Consider the following 25757-nt stretch of genomic DNA (forward strand, 5'->3'; position numbering starts at 1 on the left):
TCAGGAACAGCCAGATGGAAATGACTCACCCTGTGGGGACAGGGTGTAGAGTCTCCATGCCCTCGGGGTGCGCCACAATCCCCAAATCTCCATGTGTTCACCAACCCAGCAGCCCTCCCAGCCACCCTTTTGGAGTTTCATGGAGGCTTCATTACGTAGGCATAGTTGATGACATCACTGGCTACTGCCAGCTGATGCACACTCCAGCCAGGTCCACTCCTCGAGGGGGCGGGGACTGAAAGTTCCAATCACGTCCCCACAGGGCTGGCTCACCCCCCTCCCCCTCCCCGCCAGCTGCCTTCCTCAGGACCTTTCCAAAAGCCACCTCGTTAACATAACAAAAGACACCTTTCTGGCTCTCAGCTCGGGGAAATTCCAAAGGTTTTAGGAGCTCTGTGCCAGGGATGGGAAGACGACCAAATACATATTTATTATAAAATACTGTATCACAGCAGCCCCCAGACCCCGACTGCCCGCCCTGTAACTCCCCCTCCGAGCACTGCACCCGGCCGGACCACTGTTTTCCTCGCTGCCCCTCCAGACACCTTTTCCCTCCCCCCAAAACTCCCCAGCTTTCAATCTCTCCTCTTCCGGCTGTCATCCACTACCCCTCCCAGTCCACCACTCCACCCCTCCCCACCCACCACGCAACCCCTCCCCATCCGCCCCTACCCCCTCCCCCTCCCCAGCCACCACCCTACCCCTTCTCACCTACCACCCTATCCCTCCCAGTCCACCACCCCTCAGCGCAGCCAATCAGCAACCCCCGTGTCACTGGGTCACTTCTCCATGATTTTAGCTCCTAGGCCTCATCCCTCTGTCCTACATGACTCCAGCCTTCTCAGTCATTTCAATACACACACACAGATGAGCCTCCCCCCACCTTTTCTCTCCCCTCAGCCCCGCAACCCTCAGTCATAACCTGCCCAGTATTTGTAATTCCAGCCTATCCAGAATCTTCATTTCCTGCCTCTCCCTCTGCAAGCAGACACCCCCTCCAGCCCAGCCTATCATACTTCCAGCCATCTTTACCCACTGGTTTCCCATGGCACTTAACACCTGCCACCCCCAAATACAACACTTTGGCATACTTGTTATTTTTAATTAAGGTCACTTTTTTTTTTTAAGTTTATTTATTTATTTTAGGGGAGGAGGGGCAGGGGGGGGAGAGAGAGAGAGAGAATATGAATGAATGAATGAATGAATGAATGAATCCCAAGCAGGCTCCACACTGTCAGCACAGACCCTGATGCGGGGCTTGAACTCACGAACAGTGAGATCATGACCTCAGCCGAAATCACAAGTCGGATGCTCAACCGACTGAGCCACCCACGTGCCCCTAAAGTTACTTTAGAAACATCAGGTTCGAGAAGGATAATCTGAGTCTTCTTTGTCTCCCTAAAAGCAGGAGGTGAATCTCCCATGTGAAGATGTCCTCCCTGGACCAGGAGGACGAAGGGCATCCTTATCACCAGAGACAGGAAATCCAAGGCTCGAAGGCTGTGTAACCAAACCCTGTTACTTCTTCACTCATCCAGCACACCAAGCTCAAACCTGTCTCCTCAATTCTGCCCAAGTTTATTGGTTCTTTGTCTAAAAGGTGAAAAGGCTGCCTGCTTTGGTCACTTCTTCGAGCCCCGTATCTTTGGGGCTCCCGTACATAGTTAACATTTTCTCTTCTTAATCTGTTTTATGTCCATTTAAATTATTAGACCAGCGAAGAATCTGAAAAGGAAGAGAGGAAAAGTATTCCTCCCTTACACCACAAAATTTACTTGTTATATTTGACTCATTTCTTAAAGTTTATTTATTTTGAGAGAGAGAGAGAGAGAGAGAAAGAGCAAGTGAGCAGGGGAGGGACAGAGAGAGAGGGAAAGAGAATCCAAAGCATGTGGGGCTCAAACTCCTGAACTGTGAGATCATGACCTGAGCCGAAATCAAGAGTTGGACGCTCAACCAACCGAGCCACCCAGGCGCCCCTATTTGTTCTATTTTAACTTATTGTACGTGTCGTTCAAACATGAGCTTCATGAAGACAGGGTTCCTCGTCTGTCTGGTTACCGATATCCTCAATAAGTGAAGAGCTCTTAGTGCAAATATAGACACTAAACAAAGACTTGTTGAATTAATGAATTATAATGAACTGTTTTGTAATTACTCAACATCCACTTTCCCTACAAGGACAGGGCCAAATCCATATTAGCCACTCTTGGAGGTACTCGGTAAATATTACTTAACTGACTGGATGCTGGAGCACGGGTAGGATGTAAGGCACTCACTGCTGGGCTAACTGCTGTTTACAAGGTAACCTCCACCTGCAGCTCAGCTCCGCTCCCGCTGGCTGCCACCTTGACCCAGGCGACCTAAACTAAGCTGTTGGCTCTGATAAACCCAAGGACACACCAGAAGCCCTTGGACACAGGAGCACATACAGTGGTTTCTGTCTCTGCCATGCAAAGATGTGGTCCTACAGATGAGGGGAAACTGATGATATCAGTTACCAAGAACAGCTCCAGAGATCACTTGAAAATTTTCATTCTAAAACCCAATTACCTAGAAGACCCTCACCATGAACTTCTTCTAGGAAAAAAAAAAAAAAAAAAACAACCCACACTTAACAAGGTCCCATCTAGGTATCAGGTCACATTTCCAGCCTGTCTCTTCCTCTTCAAGCTGCACCTGCCATTCACCGGGTTAGTTTAACCATTCGTGGGTGAGAGACCGGCTCCAGGGAAAGGGGCAGATGAATAAACCAAACAAGTTTTGCAAGATGCATGGAGAACACCACATTTCACTACTTCAGACTCAGTCTGACCCCTTACCTAGGATGAAGGGGCTTGAAACCCTCAACTTCTACGGAGACAAAGTGCCATTTGATTGGAAAACCAGGCCTGAAAACCCCATCACTGAGGCACTTTTCCCAGTTAGGTCTCATGGGCAAAACCTTCTATTACAGGCGGGAGAGTCCCAGCTACAACATCACAGCTAGAGCACTTGGGAGGGAGGGGAGGGGAGGGGAGGGGAGGAAGGAGGGAAGGAAGGAAAGAAAGAAGGAATGGAGGAAGGAAGGAAGGAGGGAGGGAGGGAGGGAAGGAAGGAAGGAAGGAAGGAAGGAAGGAAGGAAGGAAGGAGGGAGGGAGGGAAGGAAGGAGGGAGGGAAGGAAGGAGGGAGGGAAGGAAGGAAGGAGGGAGGGAAGGAGGGAAGGAAGGAGGGAAGGAAGGAAGGAAGGAAGGAAGGAAGGAAGGAAGGAAGGAAGGAAGGAAGGGCTCTCATGCATCTTTGAGGCAAAGAGAGCAGACAACCACGTACAGCAAGAACCACTGACAAATCTGAGAGATCCTGACCTGCTGCCACGAAGAGGGTGAGCACGTGGGTTTTGCAGAACTTACAGCCCTGCTCCTGTCGAGACTGATACGGATACAACTGATCACATGTAGACGGAGGCCCACAGAACTGATCACATGTAGACGGAGGCCCACAGGGACTTACTTATTGGAGACGCAGAATGTAGATTCCTATCGCGTGATCTGAAACCCGTCTCGGTAGATGTGATCACAACGTTCACTTCAACGACACTAAAGAATTAAATCCTTCTGAGAATGTCCACTGAAATCTGAGAATAAAAGGACCCAGGGAGAAAGTGGGAGGCAGAAGGATGAGGAAGGAAAGACAAAAACGACGGCTCAGTAGATTCTGGGCAGAAGAAATCTGTGGAACACTCAGACAGATGTGTGAACAGCTGTGAGGGCACATCAGAGCAAATCCCTGCTTTGAACCCTCCCTTTTAAAGGCGTACTGACTGGGGTTCCTGGGGGGCTCAGGCAGTTAAGCACTCAACTCTTGACTTTGGCTCAGGTCATGATGTCGCAGTTCATGTGATCGAGCCCCACATCGGGCTCTGTGCAGAAAGCGAGGGGCCTGCTTGGGATTCTCTCTCTCCCTCTCTCTCTCTGCACCTCCCCCATGCCTGCTCTCTCTTTCTCTCTCAAAATAAATAAATAAACTTAAAAAAAAGATACAGGTGTACTGACAGAACTTCCCGGGGACACGTCCTTCTAAACCAAGGTTTAGGGCACAAGTTGTACTTTTTTTTTTTTTTTTAAATGTTTATTTATTTTTGAGAGAGAAACACAGTGTGAGCAGGGGAGGGGCAGAGACAGAGAGAGAGACACACAGAGAATGTGAAGCAGGCTCCAGGCTCTGAGCAGTCAGCAGCACAGAGACCGATGTAGGGCTCGAGATCATGACCTGAGCCGAAGTCAGATGCTTAAGCAACTGAGCCACCCAGGCGCCCCACCATAAGTTGAACTTTTGAAACAAAGGCCGTCTTCCTGGCCAAACTGCAGAAGTTTCGCGGAGCATGAGCCTCAGAAGTCGAACGACACACATCTTGGTCACCAGCCCCACCAGATCTGGCCCAGCGGTCTTCCCTTCCCCAACTGAACCTCTCTGAACCCCGGTTTCCTCATCCATAAATCATAAACCTTTAGGGAAATACGCAATAAAGATAGTTCCCCTCACCCTGGCTGAACTCACTCTTCTACGGAAACAGACAAAGATGCCACAATGACCGTCTGGCATGACCCTACGTCTGCCCGGCACATGCCATTCTGTGGCCTCGGTGACATAGATCCTGGGTGATCACAGAGTGGGGCAGACAGCGGGGGAATAGCCGGCCAGTGCTGAGATCCCACCGCTGCTCCTGGAGGGAAGGCTTTCTGCCAGGAATAGCCTTCTCTTCCCTACACACGTTTTCCAGAAATTTCTACCAAGTACACACAGAAGCCAGTGCCAGTACGACAGTGGTTGCGAGGATACAGGATTGGCCTGAGGCCACTGTCCTCTCTCGTGGGCAGTCACGTGGCAGTGAGGGGACACAGAAGGCCAACTACACATAAGACCGTGACACAAACGACGGATGGACGGAGCCTCTCAGGGCAAAGCTGGCCACCGTCATCCTCTTTCAGGACATCGCCAGGGTGGTGCCAATTTCACCGAATGCGTGAAAGGCAGCTGTCGGAAGCCGCACCGATTTTCTGATTCTCCTGAGGAGAACCTCCGGGGGCGCCCACCAGGCTCTCCCCTTGAGGGACGGGCCCCCAGAGGCTCCAGCGTGACCAGGCCTGGGTGACACCCCATTCTCAGGATACTCTACTTAATTATTTAAGGAATGAGACATTGTTTCCTTTGTGGGCAAAGCTTCCAGGACATTTAAAATTCATGGGAGAAGCCAAGGAGTGGCTTTTTTTAGCTCCCTTCCTTAAAGCGAGTGGTACGGCTTTCAATCAGACTCGTGGAATTCCAATTCCAGTTTTCCAGAATATTCCATCCTTGGTGAGGCATGCCTGCTTTTAGGAAAAAAAAAAAAAAAAGATTGAAAGAAGAAAACAAAGCATAAAAACAAAAAAAGAGGAAGCTCTGACAAAGCCAAACTCAAGTAATCATCACTTTGGTCTCACAGGAGTCACTTGTCTGTGCCAAAGTAGGGCAGGAGTCCAACCGTCCCTCGGGACACGCTGGGCCCGCTAGGGGAGAAAGCTGTGCTCAACCCAGGCCCACGAGTGCCACAGGATGCCACACGGGGGAAGGGAACCCAGTGCCGCAGACCGCGTGGGTGTGTGACGGGGCCCACGAGGGGGGCTCCCCACCCTGAATGGGACGTGGGGGTAAGCTCAGACACCATCACGGAGGACACAGTCCCCACACCACAGAGGAGCCAGCTGAGGCCCCCGAACAGGTGGAGGGCCCACTCCCCAGAATGATCTTTAATCCTCGCGGCTCCAGAAAGGCAGGCTTCCGGGGGCCCCTGCAGCCCAGAGCTGCACACCTGAGCACCCGCGGGGGCCTCGTCTCCCCAGCAAAGCTCAGCCCATGAGATGCTCTCCCCGAGGACGGAGAAAACCCGGTCACACCCCAAGCCTTCTTCATCAGAACAGAAGATCTGGACAGAGTTTCTGCCAGTCACAGCCCCCGACCCCCAGCTTCTGTCACCAGCCCGATGCATAGCCCACCCGTGACAGGTGCTCACAGGTTCCCCCAGATGCCCGCAGAGCCAAACCCTATGCCTCCCTCTCACTGAGCCAGGTTCCGGCAGCTGAGTCCACACAGAGCGAGCCCCGAAGGATGGCTGGCTGTCTGCATGGAAACTGCTCTCCTCTCCCCCTACCCTCACTCTCCGGCCCCAGTTCTCCCTCACCAGTTAAATGCACCCCCAAGTCTTTTCAACCGTGGCTCTCATCTCTTTTTGGTCAAAGACCCCTTTGAAAATCTGATAAAAACGATGGATACCTCCCCAGAAAAGCACATTTGTAGAATTCTCCATGGAGTTTGGGGAAGGGGTGTTCACGGACACCCGAGCTGCATGGAGAGACCACTCTTTAAGACACCCTCCTTCAGGCGCCCGGGCGGCTCAGTCGGTTAAGCGTCCAACTCTTGGTTTCAGCTCAGGTCATCATCTCAGTTCATGAGTTCGAGCCCCACGCCCGGCTCTGTGCTGACAGCGCGGAGCCTGCTTGGGATTCTCTCTCTCCCTCTCTCTCTGCCCCTCCCCTACTCCCCTCGCACACACACTCTCTCAAAAATAAACAAACTTAAAAAACAAAAGACAGCCTCCTTCGAACCCCCCTCTCGGAACGTGTCCAGACCGCTCCGGCTCCGCTCCTCCTGAAGACATCCTTGCACACGTCTAAACCGGGATGAACTCCGGTGCCAGAACCCAGCATCCAGGTGCAGAGCAAAGCAGACCACCACCTCCTTTATTCCTGCCGTGTCACACTTGACTGAGGTCTTCAAGCGTCCATCAGCGTTTGGGACGAACGCATCATCGGGGCGGACTCAACACGGAGCTCACCTTCCCACTACAAGGCCCGGAGTCCCTCCCAGGCCCGGGGAGATGTGCCCACCACCACAACCCAGGACGTGAGCGCTCCCCCCTTTCTCGGCCACTCGGCCCCACTCAGGCTCCGGGCTCCTCCCCGCACCGCCCCCTTCTCCAGGGACTCCCCGAAATCTGTCCTGACGTCGGCAGGCACCGGCAGCCCAGCCGCAGGGGCGTTCCCCGCACCTTCCCGCCTTCCCCGAAACCGGGCCAGTCCCTGAAGGCCGCACGGCCACGCACACACCCGCACCCACACCGCTCTGTGCCTCTTGCCTTGCAGGTAAGGAGAATACAGGGGAGGCAGAGGATTCGGGTCCTGGCGGCCCCCACACGTGGCTCTCGCCATGGCCTCGGAGCCCGGCCATCCCCGCCACCTGCCTTGCAGCCAAGCTCGCCAGCCTCCACGTCACTTCCTGCCACTGATCAGGGGCTTCAGCTCCGCGCCCAGCTTCGTCCTCTGCCCACCTCCTGTCACTGTCACCACACACGTGGATGACCCCCAACGCCCCGGACTCAGCTCCTTGTCCTCCCTGCAAGGCCCTCTTCACCCCTTCAGGGCGCTCTCCCACAGCCGTCCGCGGGCCCCCTCGCCACCGGGAGAACGCCCCCTCCGAGTGCGAGACTTTCCAGCACGGAGGTACCTCCCACCCCACAGACTCCTCCAATCCACTGCCCGGCTCGCTCTCCACCAGCCACCTCCTGGCCTCACGCTCTCCCTCCACGCCCCCTACCCAGCCTGGGGGGGTCTGTCCCTGCCACCCGTCCCGCGTGAACACCCTCCGCCCCAGCCTGGCGCGCCCCGCCGTCCACCTCCTCCAGGCCCACACCCAGGCCACTGGGCAACATCCCCAAAACCGGGCGGACACGTCTCCCTGTAAATTCCGGTTCTCTGACCTCAAACTGTCAGTCAGCAATGGCGCACAAGCTTGGGGCTCTCTAGCAGGCCCGCCACCCACTCCCAGACAACCCGCACCTTCTTCTCCGTGTTCCCACACCCTGCCCTCCACCCTGGCTCTCGGCACATGACCCCGCCCCATGCTTCTTGGAGAAACCAGGAGCACCACCAGAGCCCAGGTATCTTCCACCAAATGCACACCTGCCTGTATCTGCTCCTACTGTGGCCCCCTCCCCTCCTTCCCGTGGCAGGGCGCCTCCCTCGCCCCTCCAAGGCACAGTCCTTCCCCGGTGCTGAACCCCACCTCTGCCATCTTCTCAGGGCCGAGGCTCCCCTGTCATCCCTGCCAGCATCCACGTGTGCTGGGGCTCTCCTACCTTAGATACATTTGCTTTGTTTGTTTGCTTGCTTTTTTTTGAGAGAGAGAGAAAGAACGAGAATGGGCAGGGGAGGGGCAGAGAGATCAGGAGACAGAGGATCCGAAGCGGGCTCTGCACTGACAGCAGAGGGCCTGACTGGGGGCTCAGAATCACAAACCATGAGATCGTGACCTGAGCTGAAGTCGGATACTCAACCGACTGAGCCACCCAGGCGCCCCTTAAATACACTTTTCCTTCACCGGCAGCCTCTTATGAGATCGTCCTACTCTCTGCTCCCTTAACAGCCAACCCCCTTCCCAGCCTCCTTCGTTGTCCCAGCACGAGGCTCCCAGCCCCACCTCACCACTGACCCAGCTCACGTCAGCGCCATCAGCAGGTGCCACTGCCATCTGCTCAGAGTGCAGTTCTCAGCAGTGCAGCGTGGGGGGGTCCAAGCCCTCCTCCCGAGACGCTCCTCCCCCAACTTCTTGGCCGGCTCCTCGTCCAGTACCAGCGAGGAGACAAGGGGTGCTCTGGGCTCGGCCCCCAGCCCCCTCCTCCCCTGCCCACCCTCCCTCCACTATGACCTTGTCCCACCTCCAGCCTGACGTCTGCTGAGCCCCGCATGCGTGTAGTGACCTGCCTTCTCCCCAGCTCCACTCACCACCTCAAGCGAGACACGTGGATCCTTGACCTTGACTCCCCCGGCCTCACTCCTGACCTGCTCCTCCTCCGGGCTTCCCCACATCTACTGGGTGCTTAACCCAGAAACTACAGGAGTCCTCCTTATTTCCTCCCTCTCTCTCATCCCTTACCCCACAGCTAGTCCCTCCGAAGGTCCTGGCAAACCCATCTCCAAGCTCCCGTTCCTTCTCCTCTCCTCTGCCACCTTCTTAACCTCGGGCAGTGCCCTCTGTCACCGGTCACCCGGAGCCCAGGAACCCCAGCTCTTGCTTCAGCACTCGCCCCCTGCCCGTCCAGGCTCCACAGAGCGCAGGGGGATCTTCTTACAAGCTGAGGAGTGGGTCACCTCCCTGGTAAAACCCTCCAATCTCACTGACTTCAATTTCTCAAACACTCCAGGAAGCTCCTGCCCACTCTCAGTCTGTACACCTGCTCTCCCCTCTACCTGGAATGCTCTGTTCTTGTTCTTCACACGAGGCAGCAGCTTAAATGTCACGTCTTCGGGGAGGCGTCTGGAGCCACACGCTCCCAAGTCCGTCTCAGCCCTTGCGGCTTTCCCTCGCACAACCTGCAGTCATTTTGTTTGCAAATCCATTTACAACTGGTCTTTTGCTTTGTTTTTGTTTTTTTGGTAATGGGGAGACAACGGGAGTCTTTCTCCTTCACCAAAATGTAAATTCCGTGGTAAGAGAAACCATGTCTCATTTACTCATTATTGATTCCATGTTGAAATGATGATGTTTTGGGTATACTGGCTTAAAATACATTGAACTCATTTCACCTGTTTCTTTTTGCGTGTTTACTGTTTTCATTTTATCTTTGAGAGAGACAGAGAGAGAGAGAGAAAGAGAGTGCAAGCAGGGGAGAGGGGCAGAGGGAGAGAGAGAATCCTAAGGAGGCTCCACACTCAGCATAGAGCCTGATGTGGGGCTCGACCCCACAACCTTGGGACCACGACCTGCGCCAAAATCAAGAGTCAGATACTTAACCGACTGAGCCACCCAGGTGCCCCTCTTTTTGCTTTTTTTTAATGCGGACATTAGAACATGAGAAATTCCGTATGTGGCACTGATGTTTCTATTGGACTGTGCCGGTCTGGTTGGCCACGATGGGGGAGACGCAGATCACGGTAATATGTTGACATAACCCTGCATTATAATGACATGTTTTGTGCGATTAACGACACAGGGGGGCATGGGCCAAGTCCTCAGTGTACCCAGAAGGCAGGCAGGTCAGGCTAGGTTACAGCAGGCCTGAAATGCCAACTAAGGAGGAAGAAGTCACAGATCACTGCTACCGAGCCGGAGGCCTTGCAAGGAGCTTACGTCAACCGTTCGATCCATGTGCCCAGGTGAAGGCTGACACCGGGATGACAGAGGATGTGTTTCAACATGGTCACAGGGCAGATATCCTAATGCCCGTGCCAGCTCTGGTGTATTCCCAGTCCTCTGTGAAAGAACACGCAGTCTAGATATTCCTGTCTGCACAAGACTCTGTGCTCCCATCTCCTGCTCTCCCCTTCTTAAAGAATAAGGGGCGCCTGGGCGGCTCAGTCAGTTGGGCGTCCAACTTCAGCTCAGGTCCTGATCTCACAGTCTGTGAGTTCGAGCCCCGCGTCGGGCTCTGTGCGGACAGCTCAGAGCTTGGAGCCTGCTTTGGATTCTGGGTCTCCCTCTCTCTCTCTCTGCCCCTCTCCTGCTCATGCTCTGTCTCTCTCTGTCTCTCAAAAATAAACAAACATTAAAAAAAGCCTTTTTTAAAGAATGAGGCTCATCTAAAGCGACACGGTATTTTTATGACTCGGTTTCTCTGACCATCTTGGCTCTGGGCCATGGTGAGACTCCCTGAATGGGGCTGAGCAGAGACTGACGTGCAGGAGCAACCAGCCCATCTTCCACGAGACACCTGCTAGGCCAGGAGGGGGCTGGGGGGGGGGGTGTGGGCACCGAGAAGCCGCCACCACCCTCCTCCAAACCCTCAGGCGTCGAGCTCACCCTCCGGGTCAGCACATTAATGTTCGTCCCTCCAAGAGATTATCTGCTCCCGTGGAGCAAGGAAATCCACTTCTCACAGAGGTTAATAAACTTACAGATCTCATTACTCGAAGAGGTCATGCTGGCAAGAATTTTAATGCGTTTTTTAGAAAGGGTCTGGAATAATTATTACAACAGAACAATGGCTACTCGGAGGAGCGAGGGCAGAAAGGTGACTGATGGGGACAGAGCAGCTCCCCCTCCGTCCGCGCAGCGTCCCCCCACTGTGGACGGCACGGCGCTAGGAGTCCAGACAGGGTGGCCGTCTCTGTAACGCCCACCGTCTGGGGCCGGGACCACCTGCCTCTGCTCTCGCTCCCAGGTCGCCGGGCGTGTTAGCGAGTTTTCTAGCTGTGGTGACTGGCACCTTCACAGACTCACGCTCTTGGGACCCTCAACTGAGCCCTCAAGGCTACTCACCAATGTGGATGTGCCTCCAGCTCACTCCCGGCCCCGACCTCCACGACCAGATGCACCAAACCATTTACTTCTTCCCGATCTACCCCGGCCCCCCGCTCAGTTCCTTACCTCAGGCTGAGAAGGAACAGCGGGCCAACCAGATTCACCCAGCCGCTCGTTCCCCTTCCCGCCGTGGCCTCAGGATGCCTCCACTCCTGCTCCTTCGCCTGGTCTCAGGGGACGACCCTCCAGGGCCCCTCCGGAGGCTTACTCCTCCCCTGAGGCTCCTGCTCTAGCTGCCTCCTGCCCCCAGCCTCACCGGCTCTCGCTTTTTCTAGTACCTTCAATCTCTTCCTCTTCTTTGCCCTCAGCTCCCAACACGCTCAGTTTATCACACAAAGTCAAGCTTCCTTCCACCCTGACTCGCCCACAAGCTCTCCTGCATTTTCAGCCAGATGTCCACTCCTCACCACATACCCACTCCTTGAAAGGCCTTAAATGGATTGGAGCTTTACTCTGGGCTAGAGCTCCCCTTAGAATCCACCCGGCCCCAACACCATTCCCCACACAGTGGTGGTTGGGGTACGCGTAGGTCCCCACCCTTCTCCAAGCTTTCCAAGGCCTCCGCCCAAGAGCAGCCGCCCCGCTCAGTGTCTTCTCTTCTGGCCTCTCTGTCTCATCTACTGGCTCCTTCTCCATCCCTTCAACTGTCACTCTTACCCAGAGCTGCACGGGTCATCTCCCTGACCCGTCCTCTCCTTGAGAGACCGAATCCAGAGGTGACAGCTCCCAAATCTGTACCTCTGGTTCTACCTTGACTGCTGAGCTCCAGAGCCGAATTTCTACTTAGAGAGGCCACCCTGTGGAAGACCCACCACAGATGGGAATTCATCATCTCCACCCAAAACTAAACTCTCATAATTGCCCCCCACCAAAAAAAAAAAAAAAAAGTACACCTCCCCTTGTGTTCCCAACCTCAGCCAATGGCACACAGTTGAGAAACATCTGAACAGCTGGCAACCCAGCCTCTCCCTTTCTCTCATCCCAGCAATCAAGAGCCATGGGTCCACTGGCCACATGACTTCCACAGGGGATCTGGCCCCCAGGAAGTGCATCTCAAGAACACGGACTTTGCTCTCAGACTCAAGCTGGATTCCCAAATTCTGCCACCTTCCTCTGGGACCTTGAACAGATCATGGAATCTCCCCAGGCCAGTTTCCCCAACAACGAACTCGAGGGCTGCTGTAGGAGTTCAATGGGATGTAGTATAAACACAACAGTTCCAACCTACCAGCATCTCAGGAACGGATGGCTTCATTTGTGCCCCAATTTAACAACTCTCTAGGAAAGATCCTCAAGCCCTCCCAGCCCCAGCGAGGCCCCTTGCATATATTTTCTGTTTTCTCGTATCACGTGCATTCCCCACGCCTGTCCCGGATCCGTTACAGAACAGGAGGGGGTTGACACCACATACACCTGTGTCACGTCTTCTCTCTCCCTCCACCCCTTCTCCTCCTGACATTCTGCATGCAGACTGCGGCTCGGTCCGGTAAGCCTCTTCTCCCCAATCCATTAACCCTCCACACCACCCCCCTCACTACTGTCTCTGGAACGATGTTCTCCACCCAAGTAGCATTCTCGTCTTCAAGCCTAAAAATGTCCTCTCATTGCCTGCAGACTGAGTCCACAACTCCTTGGTATACACCACACTTCCTCCTCCTGCCTCCAGTCATCTGCTCCCCGAGCTCCCTGCCTGCCGCCTCTGCCAGGCCCCATTCTTTGGTACCAGGACTCCCCTACCTGTGGCCTCGCCCCTGGCTGGCTCCTTGCCACCCACGGGATTAAGTCCCAACACCCTGCCACAAAGGCCTTTCCCTCATGCCTGTACCTTCCTGACCTTCTGAGCACTGGACCCGGCCGTGTACTCGACGTTCTCCCTCCCCTCTCTGCCCAGAACTCACAGCTACAGCATATCAAAATGTGTTGCCTTTAACCCTCACAACCACCCTATGATGTTGGTGCCATTATTATGCTAATTTCACAGATGAGGAAACTAAAGCTCCAAGGCAGGCGGTGTCTCGCTCTGGGTCATGCAGCCAAGTGAACGGGACGCCAGGACTGAGTCCAGGGTCTCTGTGCTGGACCTCCATGCCTCGTCGCTTCCCGTGGGCATGAGCAGCTCTCCCCATCTAAATGTCTCCCACCGCTCACCCCAAACTCCTACTCCTCTGCCTGGAAAACTCCTACCCACCCTTCAAGACCCAGTTTGAAGGTCACCTCCTTCAAGAAGCCTTCTCAAACCTCTCGCAGAGGGAAGCATGTTATCCTTGTTCGTATTTCAAGAACGAGGCTCATCTCGTTGCCCTAATGTCCTGCTCACCATCCTTCTCTCTTGGGAGGGCAGAGCCCCTGTTCTACAACCTCTAACTTCTTGGCTCCTGGCCCAGAGATGGCGCTCAGCAGCTAAGTGGTGGTCATTGGTCAGGCAGGAGCTGATGAAGAGTTGAGGGGGGGTGAGGAGGGAGTTCAGACCCCTGGGAGCGGGTGAGGGCCACGAAACGCCAGGCCCTGAAACCCACGGGTGCATAGCCCACACGGCCCCCTGGCCCCATATTGATCCCTTAGGTTATGTCTGTTTAATGTCCACCTTCCTCGCTACACTGTAAGCGTCATGGGACCACAAACATTCACCACTCTGTTCCTGGCATCCCAAAGTGGATGGCCTCTTGAATTTCTTGAAGGAACGAGTGAATGATCACAGGACAGGCTCTCTGATCAGCAACGTAAGTCATTAGTCTGAACCCACAATGGGGAGCAACCTCTCATTTCGTTGCCCACACTTACCCCTCCCCGTGAAAGCAACCGGCCGGCAGCCTGGCGTTCTTGTTGGCAAATGTGGGTCGGCTCTCCTGACCGTGCCCATCCTCTGCCTGTGCTGCGAGCAAGGCTCCAGAGGGCAAACTTCATATCGTCAGGGTCACCCGATGACGGGAACGACTCCAGCACCGCTCAGGACTGGGAGCAAGCAGCCGAGAGGATCAAAGATCAGGGACACTCTGGCCACATATTCCAGAAGGTTCCTCAGGGGTCAGCTGCCAAACCCCTACCCAAAGCAGAAACGATGGTGATGTCGATGACAGTAATCACAGACCTGGCCACCACATGCTGAGTACTTATGTGTCGGGCACTATGCTGGACGCTTCACACACATTCCCTCGTTTGTGGTCACTTTACTGTGCATTTAACAGATGAAGACATGGGGGCACCTGGGTGGCTCAGTTGGTTAAGCGTCCGACTTCGGCTTGGGTCATGATCTCGCGGTCCGTGAGTTCGAGCCCCGCGTCAGGCTCTGTGCTGACCGCTCAGAGCCTGGAGCCTGTTTCAGATTCTGTGTCTCCCTCTCTCTCTGACCCTCCCCCGTTCATGCTCTGTCTCTGTCTCAAAAATAAATAAACGTTAAAAAAAATAAAAAAAAAACAAAAACAGATGAAGACAGTGACATCTGAGAGATGAAATGACTTGTCCAAGCTCACACAGCCAGGGGCTGGGGATCTGACTGCATTTAACCCTCCTCCGTGTCCCCCCCCACCCCCCCGACAGGCGGCCCTCTATGACAGTGAACTGGCCACCATGTAAGAATGAAAGTTCTCTCTTGAGTCACTCGGAGGCGTCAGAGAGCTCTTCCCCGACCTTCAGAGCTCAAATCTGCCTGGGCACGTGCTCTACTAGAAGCTCCTCTCCCGGCCCTTTGGAGCCTCCCAGAACAGCTCCACTCCTTTTCCCCACGAGGACCTTCTCTGTCACCTCCCTCCCCGAGGACAACACAAGTCAAAGTGCCTCTCCTTTTCCTCCATGTATCTGAGCAACTCCATTAAAAGTTTTCCCAATTAAAGATCCCAGAAGGAATCCAATACCCAGGCAGCAGGGTCTGCAATATTCCTCACTAATTGGATCCCTGTGGACACCCCCTACCCAATAATCCACAGACGACAGTGCCCCCCCACCCAAGACCCAGAGGACAAATGGTCTCAGTCCCCCCCCCCCCCACCACACGGCCTCAGGTGCCACTGCCTGTGACTTCCCCAGGACAAGGCACAAAGAAAGGGGCCTGCCAGAGCCCCTCCCTTAGCGGGACCCAGCCTCCATTTGGCTGGAGGACACCTGCCCGCCAAGAGGTTTCCTTTTTATTATTATTTTAATGTTTTATTTATTTTTTAGAGAGAGTGTGAATGGGGGAGGGGCAGAGAGAGGGGTGACAGAGGACCTGAAGCAGGCTTTGCGCTGACAGTAGAGAGCCCAATGCGGGGCTCGAACTCACGAACCGAACCGCAAGATCATGACCTGAGCCAAAGTCAGACACTCAACTGACTGAGCTACCCAAGGCCCCCCCCCCCGCCAAGGGATTTCTCAATGCACATCTCTCAGGCTAAACTCTTTGGCTGGTGGCGACACCCCGGTCCCCAATTCCCCAGCTGAATAATAAAAATAATAATAATAATATGACTATCAACCAGGGTTGTGAATAAAAATGTGTTTTTCTCCTTAAATCTCTCTAGTCGTTGACAAATGTCTAAATGTGTCCCCCACAAGCATATTTTTATTCTAACAAGCTAATTCGAACTATAGTTTAAATAAATTCTCCCAGAACGATACCATATGACTAACAGCGCTCAGAGGCAGAACTACTGGAGACTCTGTCGTAGTTGAGCAGAGACTTCCAACCCGCTACCTTCCCACGCAAGCGCGCCCCACTAGGAAACTGGGCCAGGATGCCAGTGCTCACCTCCAAACCCGTAACACGACCGAGGGCAGCCTATGTGCACGGTGTCTAGAAATACGGAAAACAAAGAACTGGATGCAACCGACTGAGCCACCCAGGCGCCCCTGCCTGTGTTGGCTGAGACATGTCACAGGATTTATCCAGCTTGTGTGTGTGTGTGTGTGTGTGTGTGTGTGTGTGTTAATTGCCTCACAACTGAAGCAGGGAATAGAACGTCCTTCCGGTATATATGTCCCTGCCAGCCCTCTCGCCAAGGGAATTCTCCAAAGGAGGGGCCGCGGTGCCCACCAGACAAAGGGCTTTGAAGCACCGTGCTTTCTGCTCACGGAGAACCTTCCTGTCCAGGTCTGCAAGCGGAATCACTCTGCCCTGATATTTCCAAACAAGCAGAAAGAGTTTGAGCAGCTGGGTCCTCGTCCACCAACCACCCTTAGCAACAACGATGAATTCTTGATGTTCTCACCAAGATTCACTAAGGAGCAGTGACTCACCCAAAATTACGCAGCCACTGCAAATTACCCGATGTTAATTGTGATCCTGGTTTCTCTACCATTTCTTTCCTTTGGTAATTCATTTAGAGCAACCGATTGCTTGAAGGAATTGTCAAAATGTCTTTTTTTTTTTTTTAATACCCTGCCTTGTTCTACAGAGGACTTAAGCGAGTTTACAAAGATGCATAAAATTTAGCAAAATGACAAATTACAAGTAGGTGTGGATTTAAAAGATGACATATATTTGGGGCACCTGGGCGGCTCAGTCGGTTGAGTATCCGACTTCAGCTCAGGTCATGACCTCACAACGGTTTGTGAGTTTAAGCCCCGCGTCGGGCTCTGTGCTGACAGCTCAGAGCCTGGAGCCTGCTTGGGATTCGGTGTCCCCCTCTCTCTCTGCCCCACCCCTGCTTGTGCTCTGTCTCTCTCTTTCCAAAATGAATAAACATAAAAAGTTAAAAAAAAAAGAGAGATGATGTATATTTATAGTCACCGTCATGAAAAGATGTCCACTCAAGGTATTTTAAGTTGAAAAACTTATGTTACAAAACAGATGTAGGAGATGATTCCATTTCGTTAAAAATACATTTGTTCTAGGTAGACCTACATCTAGACACAGAGACACACGTACATGCAGAGAAATCTGCAAAGACAGACATCTGATTGCCCAGGGAGGCTATCCCTGAGACGTGGGATGACAAGTAATTTTCACTTCCTTCTTCATGCTGTTATTTTTTAGTATGAACGTGCAACATTTTTATAATTAGGGGAAGAAAAGCAAAGCTATTTTCATTTTGTTAAAAAAAAAAAAAAAGAGAGAGAGAAGTAAGAGCAAAGGAAGGGCCATCCGACAGAACAAGGAATAAAGGTAACGGACGAGGGCTGGTAAATCTGCCGGGGGTGACCGCACATTTAACTCTAGTTCCCCGGGAGCCGTTACAGAAAAGAAACCCACTATTGACACAAGTCGTGAAGTCCACTTGACAAGAACAAACCACCTGCTTTGCTCTGAGTCTGTTTCCAGCAAGAATGATGGCACGCCCCCCCAAGTGAAGGTCAACCCAAAGAGTAGTCATTCATTGCTATTCATTCATTCATGCATGCATGCATGCATGCATTCATTCCATACACGCCTAGTTAGTGCCTACTCCATTGTATATTCTTCCAACTCTGACACGGAATGTGACACTAAGGGCTGCCTACGTGAGGACGGTGATCATCAATGCTAACAGCGCCCTGGTAGTCCCTGTAGCATATGGGGGCATCTGTCCTACATGTCCCAAATAGGCGGGCACTGCCTCTGACACCCTTTGCGTTACAACATCTCGTTGAAACACACACATAAAGCTGGTACTTCTACACGTGGCTTTACCTCCGATTTGGAAATACAATCTCTGTTAAGGGCAGGAGTGACCTAGTAGGTCTGCTCATCCTGGATCTCCCAACAGACCCTCCCAATAAATGCCTTACAAACAGATTGAATGAACCTTAGTAAAGTGAAGTTTAGAAAGCCCAAGACAGAACCAAGAAAGACAAGTTCCTTCAACAGATCTGAGAGACTGTATCTGTTTTTGTCAACACGAACCCAAAAGCAAAGTTCATACTCTGCGGGAGGAATGGAAAATTACACGAGAAGGAATGAACATCAAAGGAAAGCTACCCAGTATCGGTTACCGAAAGGAGGCCCAAGGTATTAGATCACCGCGATTGTTATCGCGCGGTGCAACGTAATCTTGGCCGGACAAAATAAAGGAGTGTAAACCAAAGCCTGACAGGACTACAGTCGGTCTTGTTTGTAAACACTGACAAAATCAGCCAAGAGTCACAACAGCAGGCAAGCTGGCTTTTCTGTTACCTTTTGCAGGCGAGTAAAAAGATAATTTATAACCCCAATACTCGGATGACAGCTGACAGCCTGAAAATTAACCCAAGTCATAATAAAAGCTAAATGGCTTGCTTTAGCATTAAAAGAAAATTGCATCCAAATGTGATTTCTTTCTCTCTTGGCCCTTGTAACCCTCAATTAAGCAAGCCATACAAAAGGTGATCCCAAAATTATCACAGCTCCCAGGCCAGCATCCAAGCAAGGCTGCCCACCACATTCAACCATTAACTCCATCAAAAAAGTACTGGGGCCTACAAGAGGCCTGTCACTATGCCAGGTGTTAGGAGACACAGGTGACAAAGGTAAGCCCCTATCCTTGTGGGATGCCAGCAAGGAGGACAGATTGTAAATAAGAAAGAAAGAAAGAAAGAAAGAAAGACAGACAGACAGACAGACAGACAGAAAGAAAGAAAGAAAGAAAGAAAGACAGAAAGAAAGAAAGAAAGAAGCCCACATGATTGCAGGTGCGCTGTGGTGAGTAATCGCAGACAAATAGGTGTGGCTGTGTTCGCAAGGAACGGCAGGGGTCGGAAAGGCTCTGCAGGTGACCCTGATGTGGGAATCTGAAGTATGAGGAGGAAGGTATTTGCAGAGTTAGGACAAGAACCTCCCAGGCAGAGGGAAGAGCAAGTTCAAAGATGCCCCCCCCGCCCCCCGACCCCGAGCAGGGCAAGAGGAGAAATGAGGCTCACGTTAGCAGAAGGCAGTGAGGGATGGACAGGGGACACTAGAGATGAGGCACAAGCCATCCCCCTGTGGCTGCAGGGTGTGCGAGGTGACCTGATCCGATTTGCAATTTTTAAATTTTTTTTTTCAACGTTTATTTATTTTTGGGACAGAGAGAGACAGAGCATGAACGGGGGAGGGGCAGAGAGAGAGGGAGACACAGAATCGGAAACAGGCTCCAGGCTCTGAGCCATCAGCCCAGAGCCTGACGCGGGGCTCGAACTCCCGGACCGCGAGATCGTGACCTGGCTGAAGTCGGACGCTTAACCGACTGCGCCACCCAGGCGCCCCCCGATTTGCAATTTTTAAAGCCAGCTACTTGGGCCCCCATATGGAGAATGGACTGGAGATACCCAGAATGGGAGCTGGTCCAGGAAAGAGGCAATGGTGGCCAGGACCAGTGTGGGGGCTATGACCATGGGGACAGGTGGACACCAGACAGTATCCCAGAAGTAGAACCATGGGGCCCACTGACAGCGTGGACGTGGAAGGTAAGGGAGAGGAGAAGCAAGGATGATTCTTAGCAAGCGGGTGGACGGTGGGGCCACTGACTGGGATGGAGAAGATAAAGGGAAGGTCAGATCTGGAAGGGGTATCAGGAGCTCGTTCATGGACAAGAGTTGTAGGCCCCCAGAAGGGCTGTGTTGGAAATAAAAACGTGGGAGTCACCAGCAGGGGTGGGTGGATAACGTTACCTAGGAAGGGAGTGTTGACCGCACAGGGGAAGCAGGTCCGGTCCGTAAGCGGCCCATCACTCAGAGGTCAGACAGAGGTGCAACACTGGACAGGAGCCATCAGGAAGGGGAGCAGAAAAGCAGGGGAGTGTGGCGGCCAGAAGCTGGCTGGAGGGGGGTGGGGCAGTTGTTCCAGGGGGGAGGGAATGGCCAAGAGGCTAAGGCAAGGGCACAGGCTAGCAGCCACCCCACAGTCGGGGTGGCACTGCAGGGTGTGGAGGGTAATCAAATGGTAGGCGAAGAAAGCCAGTGGACACAGTGGCTTTGGGACAGATGTTTTCAGGGGAAGGGAAGCAAAGAAGCAGGAGAGAGAGATGCAGAATGACAGAAGCTATGGTGGTGCTCTCCAACATGGCGGCCACCACCATATGTGGCCATTTCAATGGAAATTAAATTACAAACTCAGTGGGGCGCCTGGGTGGCGCAGTCGGTTAAGCGTCCGACTTCAGCCAGGTCACGATCTCACGGTCCGTGAGTTCGAGCCCCGCGTCGGGCTCTGGGCTGATGGCTCAGAGCCTGGAGCCTGTTTCCGATTCTGTGTCTCCCTCTCTCTCTGCCCCTCCCCCGTTCATGCTCTGTCTCTCTCTGTCCCAAAAATAAATAAACGTTGAAAAAAAAAAATTACAAACTCAGGCCCTCGGTCACACTAGCCACGTTTCAAGTGCCCTAGAGCCACAGGTGGCTGGGGCCGGCCAAATTGGGCCATGCAGACACAGCACTTTTCCATCAGTGTGGAAAGTTCTATTGGACGGCCCTGAACCAAAGCATGTTTGTATACTGATGGGAAAGAGCCTGGACAGAGGGATGTGGAAGAACAGAGCAACGTTGCCTGACGAGGTGAGAGGGGGACAGGGTGGTGGGACAAGTGGGTGAAACAGGTGGGAGGCAAGACACGGGGCCACAGGGAGATGAGACTCTCCTTGGTCCGTGGCTCCTGTTTTGCTCGCGGAGGGAGGCAAGGTGTGGTGGGGAGGGGACAGACAGAGGTCTGAGGAGGAGAGAGAGTGTGCCAACAGCTGCCTCGGGAGTCAAAACACAACCTTACTGGGGAAACCACACACTTAACGCAAAACACTTCACAGAAGAGAAGCAGAAACAGTGAGTGTCTGAAAGAGGACAAGCATCTGAAGTGGGAGAAGTAAACTCAGATTTTTTTTTTTTTCTCTTAAGTCTGGGCCACGTCTACACGGTGGAGCCGTGACAGGGCTACGGGGAGGGCCGCGATGAGGTTCTCTACTGGCTGCCCTTTCCTCCTTCCCCTCGTCCTACTCCACTCTCGGAAAGGATGACATTGGTTCTATTTTGGGTGAAAATAGCTCCCTCCACCCTCCTCTGCCTGAACTGCTTATCCAGCCTTAACTCCATTTCAATTTACTGCCCTGGTCTGTCTGCACACCTCAATTACGGAAGAAGCGCGTATATTAAAACTGGCAGAAGCAGGCAGGACTTGCAGACCGGCCCTCACCTACACGAAGGGAGTAACAGCCACGTACCGAACGATGGTAGAACTCCGTGAAAGCCACACTCCATTTTCACAAGATTCCCCCAAGCCACTCCTCCCCGATGCTCCACAAACAAAAATTATCTTGACATTTTCTTTCAGCTTTTATGAGAAAACACTTTCATTTCCACAGAACTATTTGATCTCAACCAACAGAGTTTCAACGTTTGTTTCTGGATCACGCAAGTGTGTTGAGTCGGTTTTGTGTTGTCTGGGGGAGGGAGGGAGAGAGTTAAAATGATCAGACCCCTTTTATCTTCTATCTGGAGACCTACATTTGCCAACTCCTTTTTCCCCATCAATTTCTTTTTTTTTTTTTTTTTTTTTAAGTAGGAAATCTGAGAGCCTCAAAGGTTCCCACTGCACAGAGAGCGGCCTTTTCATAATCGACCAAGAGGTCACTGGAAATGTTACAGAAAACCCGCTTCCCAGCCGGCGTGCCTCTGGTAAAATCACCCCCAGTTTCTCCGTGCGGGAAATCTCCTGGACTGACGCCAACGTCTCAGGCGAATCTCTAGGCCCCTCTCGCCACCCCCCCACCCCCCACCCCCACCCCGCCCTGCTCATGGAGCTCTGGAGAGCCCTCACACTTCACCCAAACTCCTCTTGGCCTGCCTCTGGGTCCTCCAGACCCCACAGGTGAAGTTGGCCGGGAAAGAGGACTCCAGAAACGGCCTGGAGTAAGGCGCAATGGAGCCGCTGACCCACGGGAGCTAGGTCAGGCCACCAGGACCATGTCGCCCCTTCCACTCCTCCCCGATCCCACAGAGAAAACCAACATCTCCAGACGCACCCAGCAGCGGTCTGGGGGTCCCGAGAAGGGCTGTCTGGAGGGCGCTGAGCACACAGCAGGAGGCAGACACGCGGAAACTCTGGTTCCCTGACCCCCAGCGCCAGTCCCACGCCCCCTGGCAGGCTGTGACCTCCCCTCTGCGGAGGCACCAAATGGCCCTCCCTCCACAAACGCCCGTCGGCTGCCCCCCCCTGGGGGCAGTCGCCCGACCACCGAGGGCGTCAGTTTCCTCATCTGTAAATCGGGCTACATAACTGTTCCCTGAAAACGGACGGCCCCTCACCGCCCTGTGCTCCCATCGAGCGAGCAGATGCAAGGAGTTAATCGTGTTATTAGCACGGTGGCTCCCTGACTCACAGCGCCTACTGCTCACGGAGACGCCAAGGAGAAATCAATCCTGCTTTTTCAAATTACTTTATATACTCACGAGCATTAGTCACTCCGACAGAGTATTTCAACTTCTCCCCCTGAGCCTCTTACTCCGTCGGGTCCGAGGCCGGAGCCTCAGCCCGGCTCCTTCCGCACTCCCTCACCCCCATCCCGCTCCAAGCAGAGTCCGAACCCACTATTCCTACGCCGGGCGGGGGGGGGGGGTCAGGATTACTCGGTCTGCTCCCCTTCCAGGAAAACTTCTATTTCCATTCGGCTTGTCACGAACCCCGCCGCGGAGCACGACACACTGCCCCGCGCGCTCGCACACACAGGCCCCGGAGTTGACCGCGCGCCCGGGGCCGGCTCGGAGGCGGAGGGCCACCGCGCGGGGGCCCCAAGTCCGCGCCCCGGCCGGGCCGCCCCTGCCGGGGGTCGACGGCCCCCCACCCCCGGCCGGCCGCGCGCCCGTCCCCCTCCCCCCGGACCCCCCGACGCGCGGAGAGGGCGCCGGCCCCCCGGGGGCTCCCTCACCCCATCTCCGGCGCTGCTCCGGCGGCCGCTCCGACGGGCCCTCTGGCGCTCGCTCTCCGCGCGCTCCGCAGCCGCTCCCCGCGCCGCACATGCGGCGGCCCGTGCGCGCCCGGCTCAGCCCCGGCGCCGCTCCATGCCGCGGGGCTGCGCGGCTGCCGCTGCCGCTGCCGCCGCCGCTGCCGCCGCCGCCGCCGCCGCCGCCTGGCGCGGGCGGGCGGGGGCTGGGCCGGCGGGGGCTGGGCGGCCGCGCTCGGGCCCCGCCCCGTCCCGCCCCGCTCCCCGCGCCGGCTCCTTACGTAACCTCGGGGGGCCCCCCGGCCGCGGCGCCGGGCAGAGGGCGGGGGGCGTCCCCCGGCGCCGCCGCGCGCTCCCCGCCCGCCTCCCGGGAGGCCCCCTTCCCTCGGCGAGCGGCGTGGGCGCGCCCCGGGCGCTCGGCGCAGTGCCCGCAGCGAGCATCCCGCCGGTCCGACCCAGAGCCCCGCTCGCAGCCGGAGGGACTTTGGGGCCACCCTGCGATTGCGGATGAGGGAACTGAGGCCGCGGGAGGGGAAGCGAGTTGCGCAAGGTCACGTATTCAGATCAGAGCTCAGCTCTCCAGAATCAGAGATGGGCACGGCCACGCCCCTCCTGGAAGCCCACCTTGGCGTTGCCGTCCATTGCCAGGCTGGGTGGCTCAGGGTACCCGCTGCCATGAAAGCCAACGTGGAGGGGAGGAGCCGGCACCTGCAGCAGGTGTTCTGGGCTCTTCCCAGCGTGAAGGTGGGACAGGGCTTCCAATTACAGTGTAATAGCTTTTAAGGAGGCTTAGTTAAGCTTGGTTTTATTCTTAGAGCAAGGGAAATGGAGATGGCAAAAGAGGAATTTAAAGACGAGCAGTCTCTTAATCCCCTTTCCACACATCGTGTCCTGATTCCCTACTAAAGGCTGGCACTGGGACTAAGCTAACCTCCATCCCCCGAGGGCCTCCCACCAGATCATCTTCTGCTGAGAACACACTGCCCACATAAGCCTGCCATCTGAGGACAGCGGGGGGTGGGAGGGGGGTGAGGGGGGAGTAAAGGAACAAGCATATGAAGTAGGGTCACCATCTCAAATCTACCCTCACCTCTTCTGGGACCACAACTTTACCTGCTAACTCCCCAAGTCTCCTCAGGGTGCACCCCACCCCCTGTAATTCATACTGTGGTCAGTAATTTTCTCAGTCACAAATCTGATATCACTCTTCTTAAAATCCTTCACTGGCTTCCTTTTCACTGTCCTTGGAATAAAGACCAAGACACTAAACATGCCTATAAGGTCCTGCCCCATTTTGCCTCTCCAGCCTTTTCTCTCTCATCATCCTTTCTGCCCTTAGCCAACTGGCCATCCTCCTTTCAGCCTCAGGACCTTTGCACATGCTATTACGGCCATCTGGGAAGATTTTCTCCTCTCCTGTGTCTGTCGCCCCTAGTCAATTCCTACTCATTCTTCAGATCTCAGTTAAACTGTCACTTCTCTGTGGAAACTTTACTTAATGCCCTAGACAAACTGAACACCCATCCTTTTTCTTTATTGCACTTATTATTTGTAATAAATATTTGTGAAATTATCAGTTTAATATCTGTTCTCCCAGGCACATCTGCAAACTCTATGAAGCCGTATCTTTTTGCTCATCGTTGTATCTCCAGTGCTCAGAGCTGTGCCTGAAAGTCCTCCGTAAATACCTGTTGAATGAATGAATTAGCATAAGCCAGGCCACAGACACACAAAATTTGCCAGAGTCTGTAAGCACAAGTGAGTCTGTTTAAAGCCAGGGCTGGTACTTGGTCCGGGAGGAAACGAATCTCTCACTCTATCATGAGCTGGATTCCAAAGATCGGCTGGGGGGGGGGGGGGGGGATGAGGGGGATGGGGGTGAGGGTTGCCCTCAGCAGCGTCAAAGGGAGAAGTCAGCATAGGGGAATGAATGGCAGAGGTCAGCTTAGCTGGGGTCGGAGTATCAGAAGACAGATTCACGGCGCGGTGGGGCCAAGCAGTCTCCCAAATCCTGAAGAAGACTTTCTTTTTGTTCCGCTGATGGGAAGGGCACACCCACATTACCCCGGGGAGATGCAGTGAGGCAAGACAGGTGGGGCTGCTGAATCACTTGGGCTGCTTCCCACAGACAGTGGGAAGCAGGGCACTGCTGGAGGTGTGAGCCCACGTGAGGCTAAACACTCCATGAGTAGGGGCATCTGGGTGGCTCAGTTGGTTGAGGGTCCAACTCTTGAGCTCAGCTCAGGTCTTGATCTCAGTGTCATGAGTTCAAGCCCCGCACTGGGCATGGAACCTACTAAAATAAAATTAAAGATATAAATAAAGACCCCATGAGTAAAATGCCCATCTCTCTGGACAAAGGCACTCGCTACAGGGTGAGGGGCGGGGGGGGGGGGAGGGAAGAGGAAACGTGTGGATCAGACAAGATCTGGAAACAGCTGCCCCTCCTTTCCACCAGCTTTGAGCGGCCACCCCGTGGGGACCTGCGAGGAGTGCCTTCCCCCCTCTCCTTCAGCCCCCAACTCCAGGCCCAGATTGGATGCTGCCTCTTGGGAACCTTCTGAGGTCGCCAGAGCCGTGTGTAAGCTTCCTGGGGTGGCCCCCAGCAGGAGCACTTTGTCATAGTGGGATCTGCCTGAGCGTGGGGCCCCTCAGGGTCCCTACCAGTGCCTCCTGCTTCA

General features: G+C 54.2%; 1 protein-coding gene across 2 annotated transcripts in view; it reads right to left on the minus strand.

Annotated features, from left to right (window-relative positions):
* The window catches only part of HOMER2 (homer scaffold protein 2), a 97276-nt gene extending 74117 nt beyond the window's left edge, over window positions 1–23159 (minus strand). For both annotated transcript variants that reach the window (XM_047086710.1, XM_047086709.1), the window contains exon 1: window positions 23062–23159. In XM_047086710.1, the coding sequence (XP_046942666.1) occupies window positions 23062–23066 (5 nt within the window). In that variant the 5' untranslated portion in view covers window positions 23067–23159. The remainder of the gene's footprint in view (window positions 1–23061) is intronic.
* Window positions 23160–25757: the final 2598 nt, after the last annotated feature.

The sequence above is a fragment of the Lynx rufus genome, unplaced genomic scaffold, assembly GCF_022079265.1.
Source record: "Lynx rufus isolate CCGP_SWC_20201006 ecotype Redwood Valley unplaced genomic scaffold, mLynRuf1.p SCAF_21, whole genome shotgun sequence".
Classification (NCBI taxonomy): Eukaryota; Metazoa; Chordata; class Mammalia; order Carnivora; family Felidae; genus Lynx; species Lynx rufus.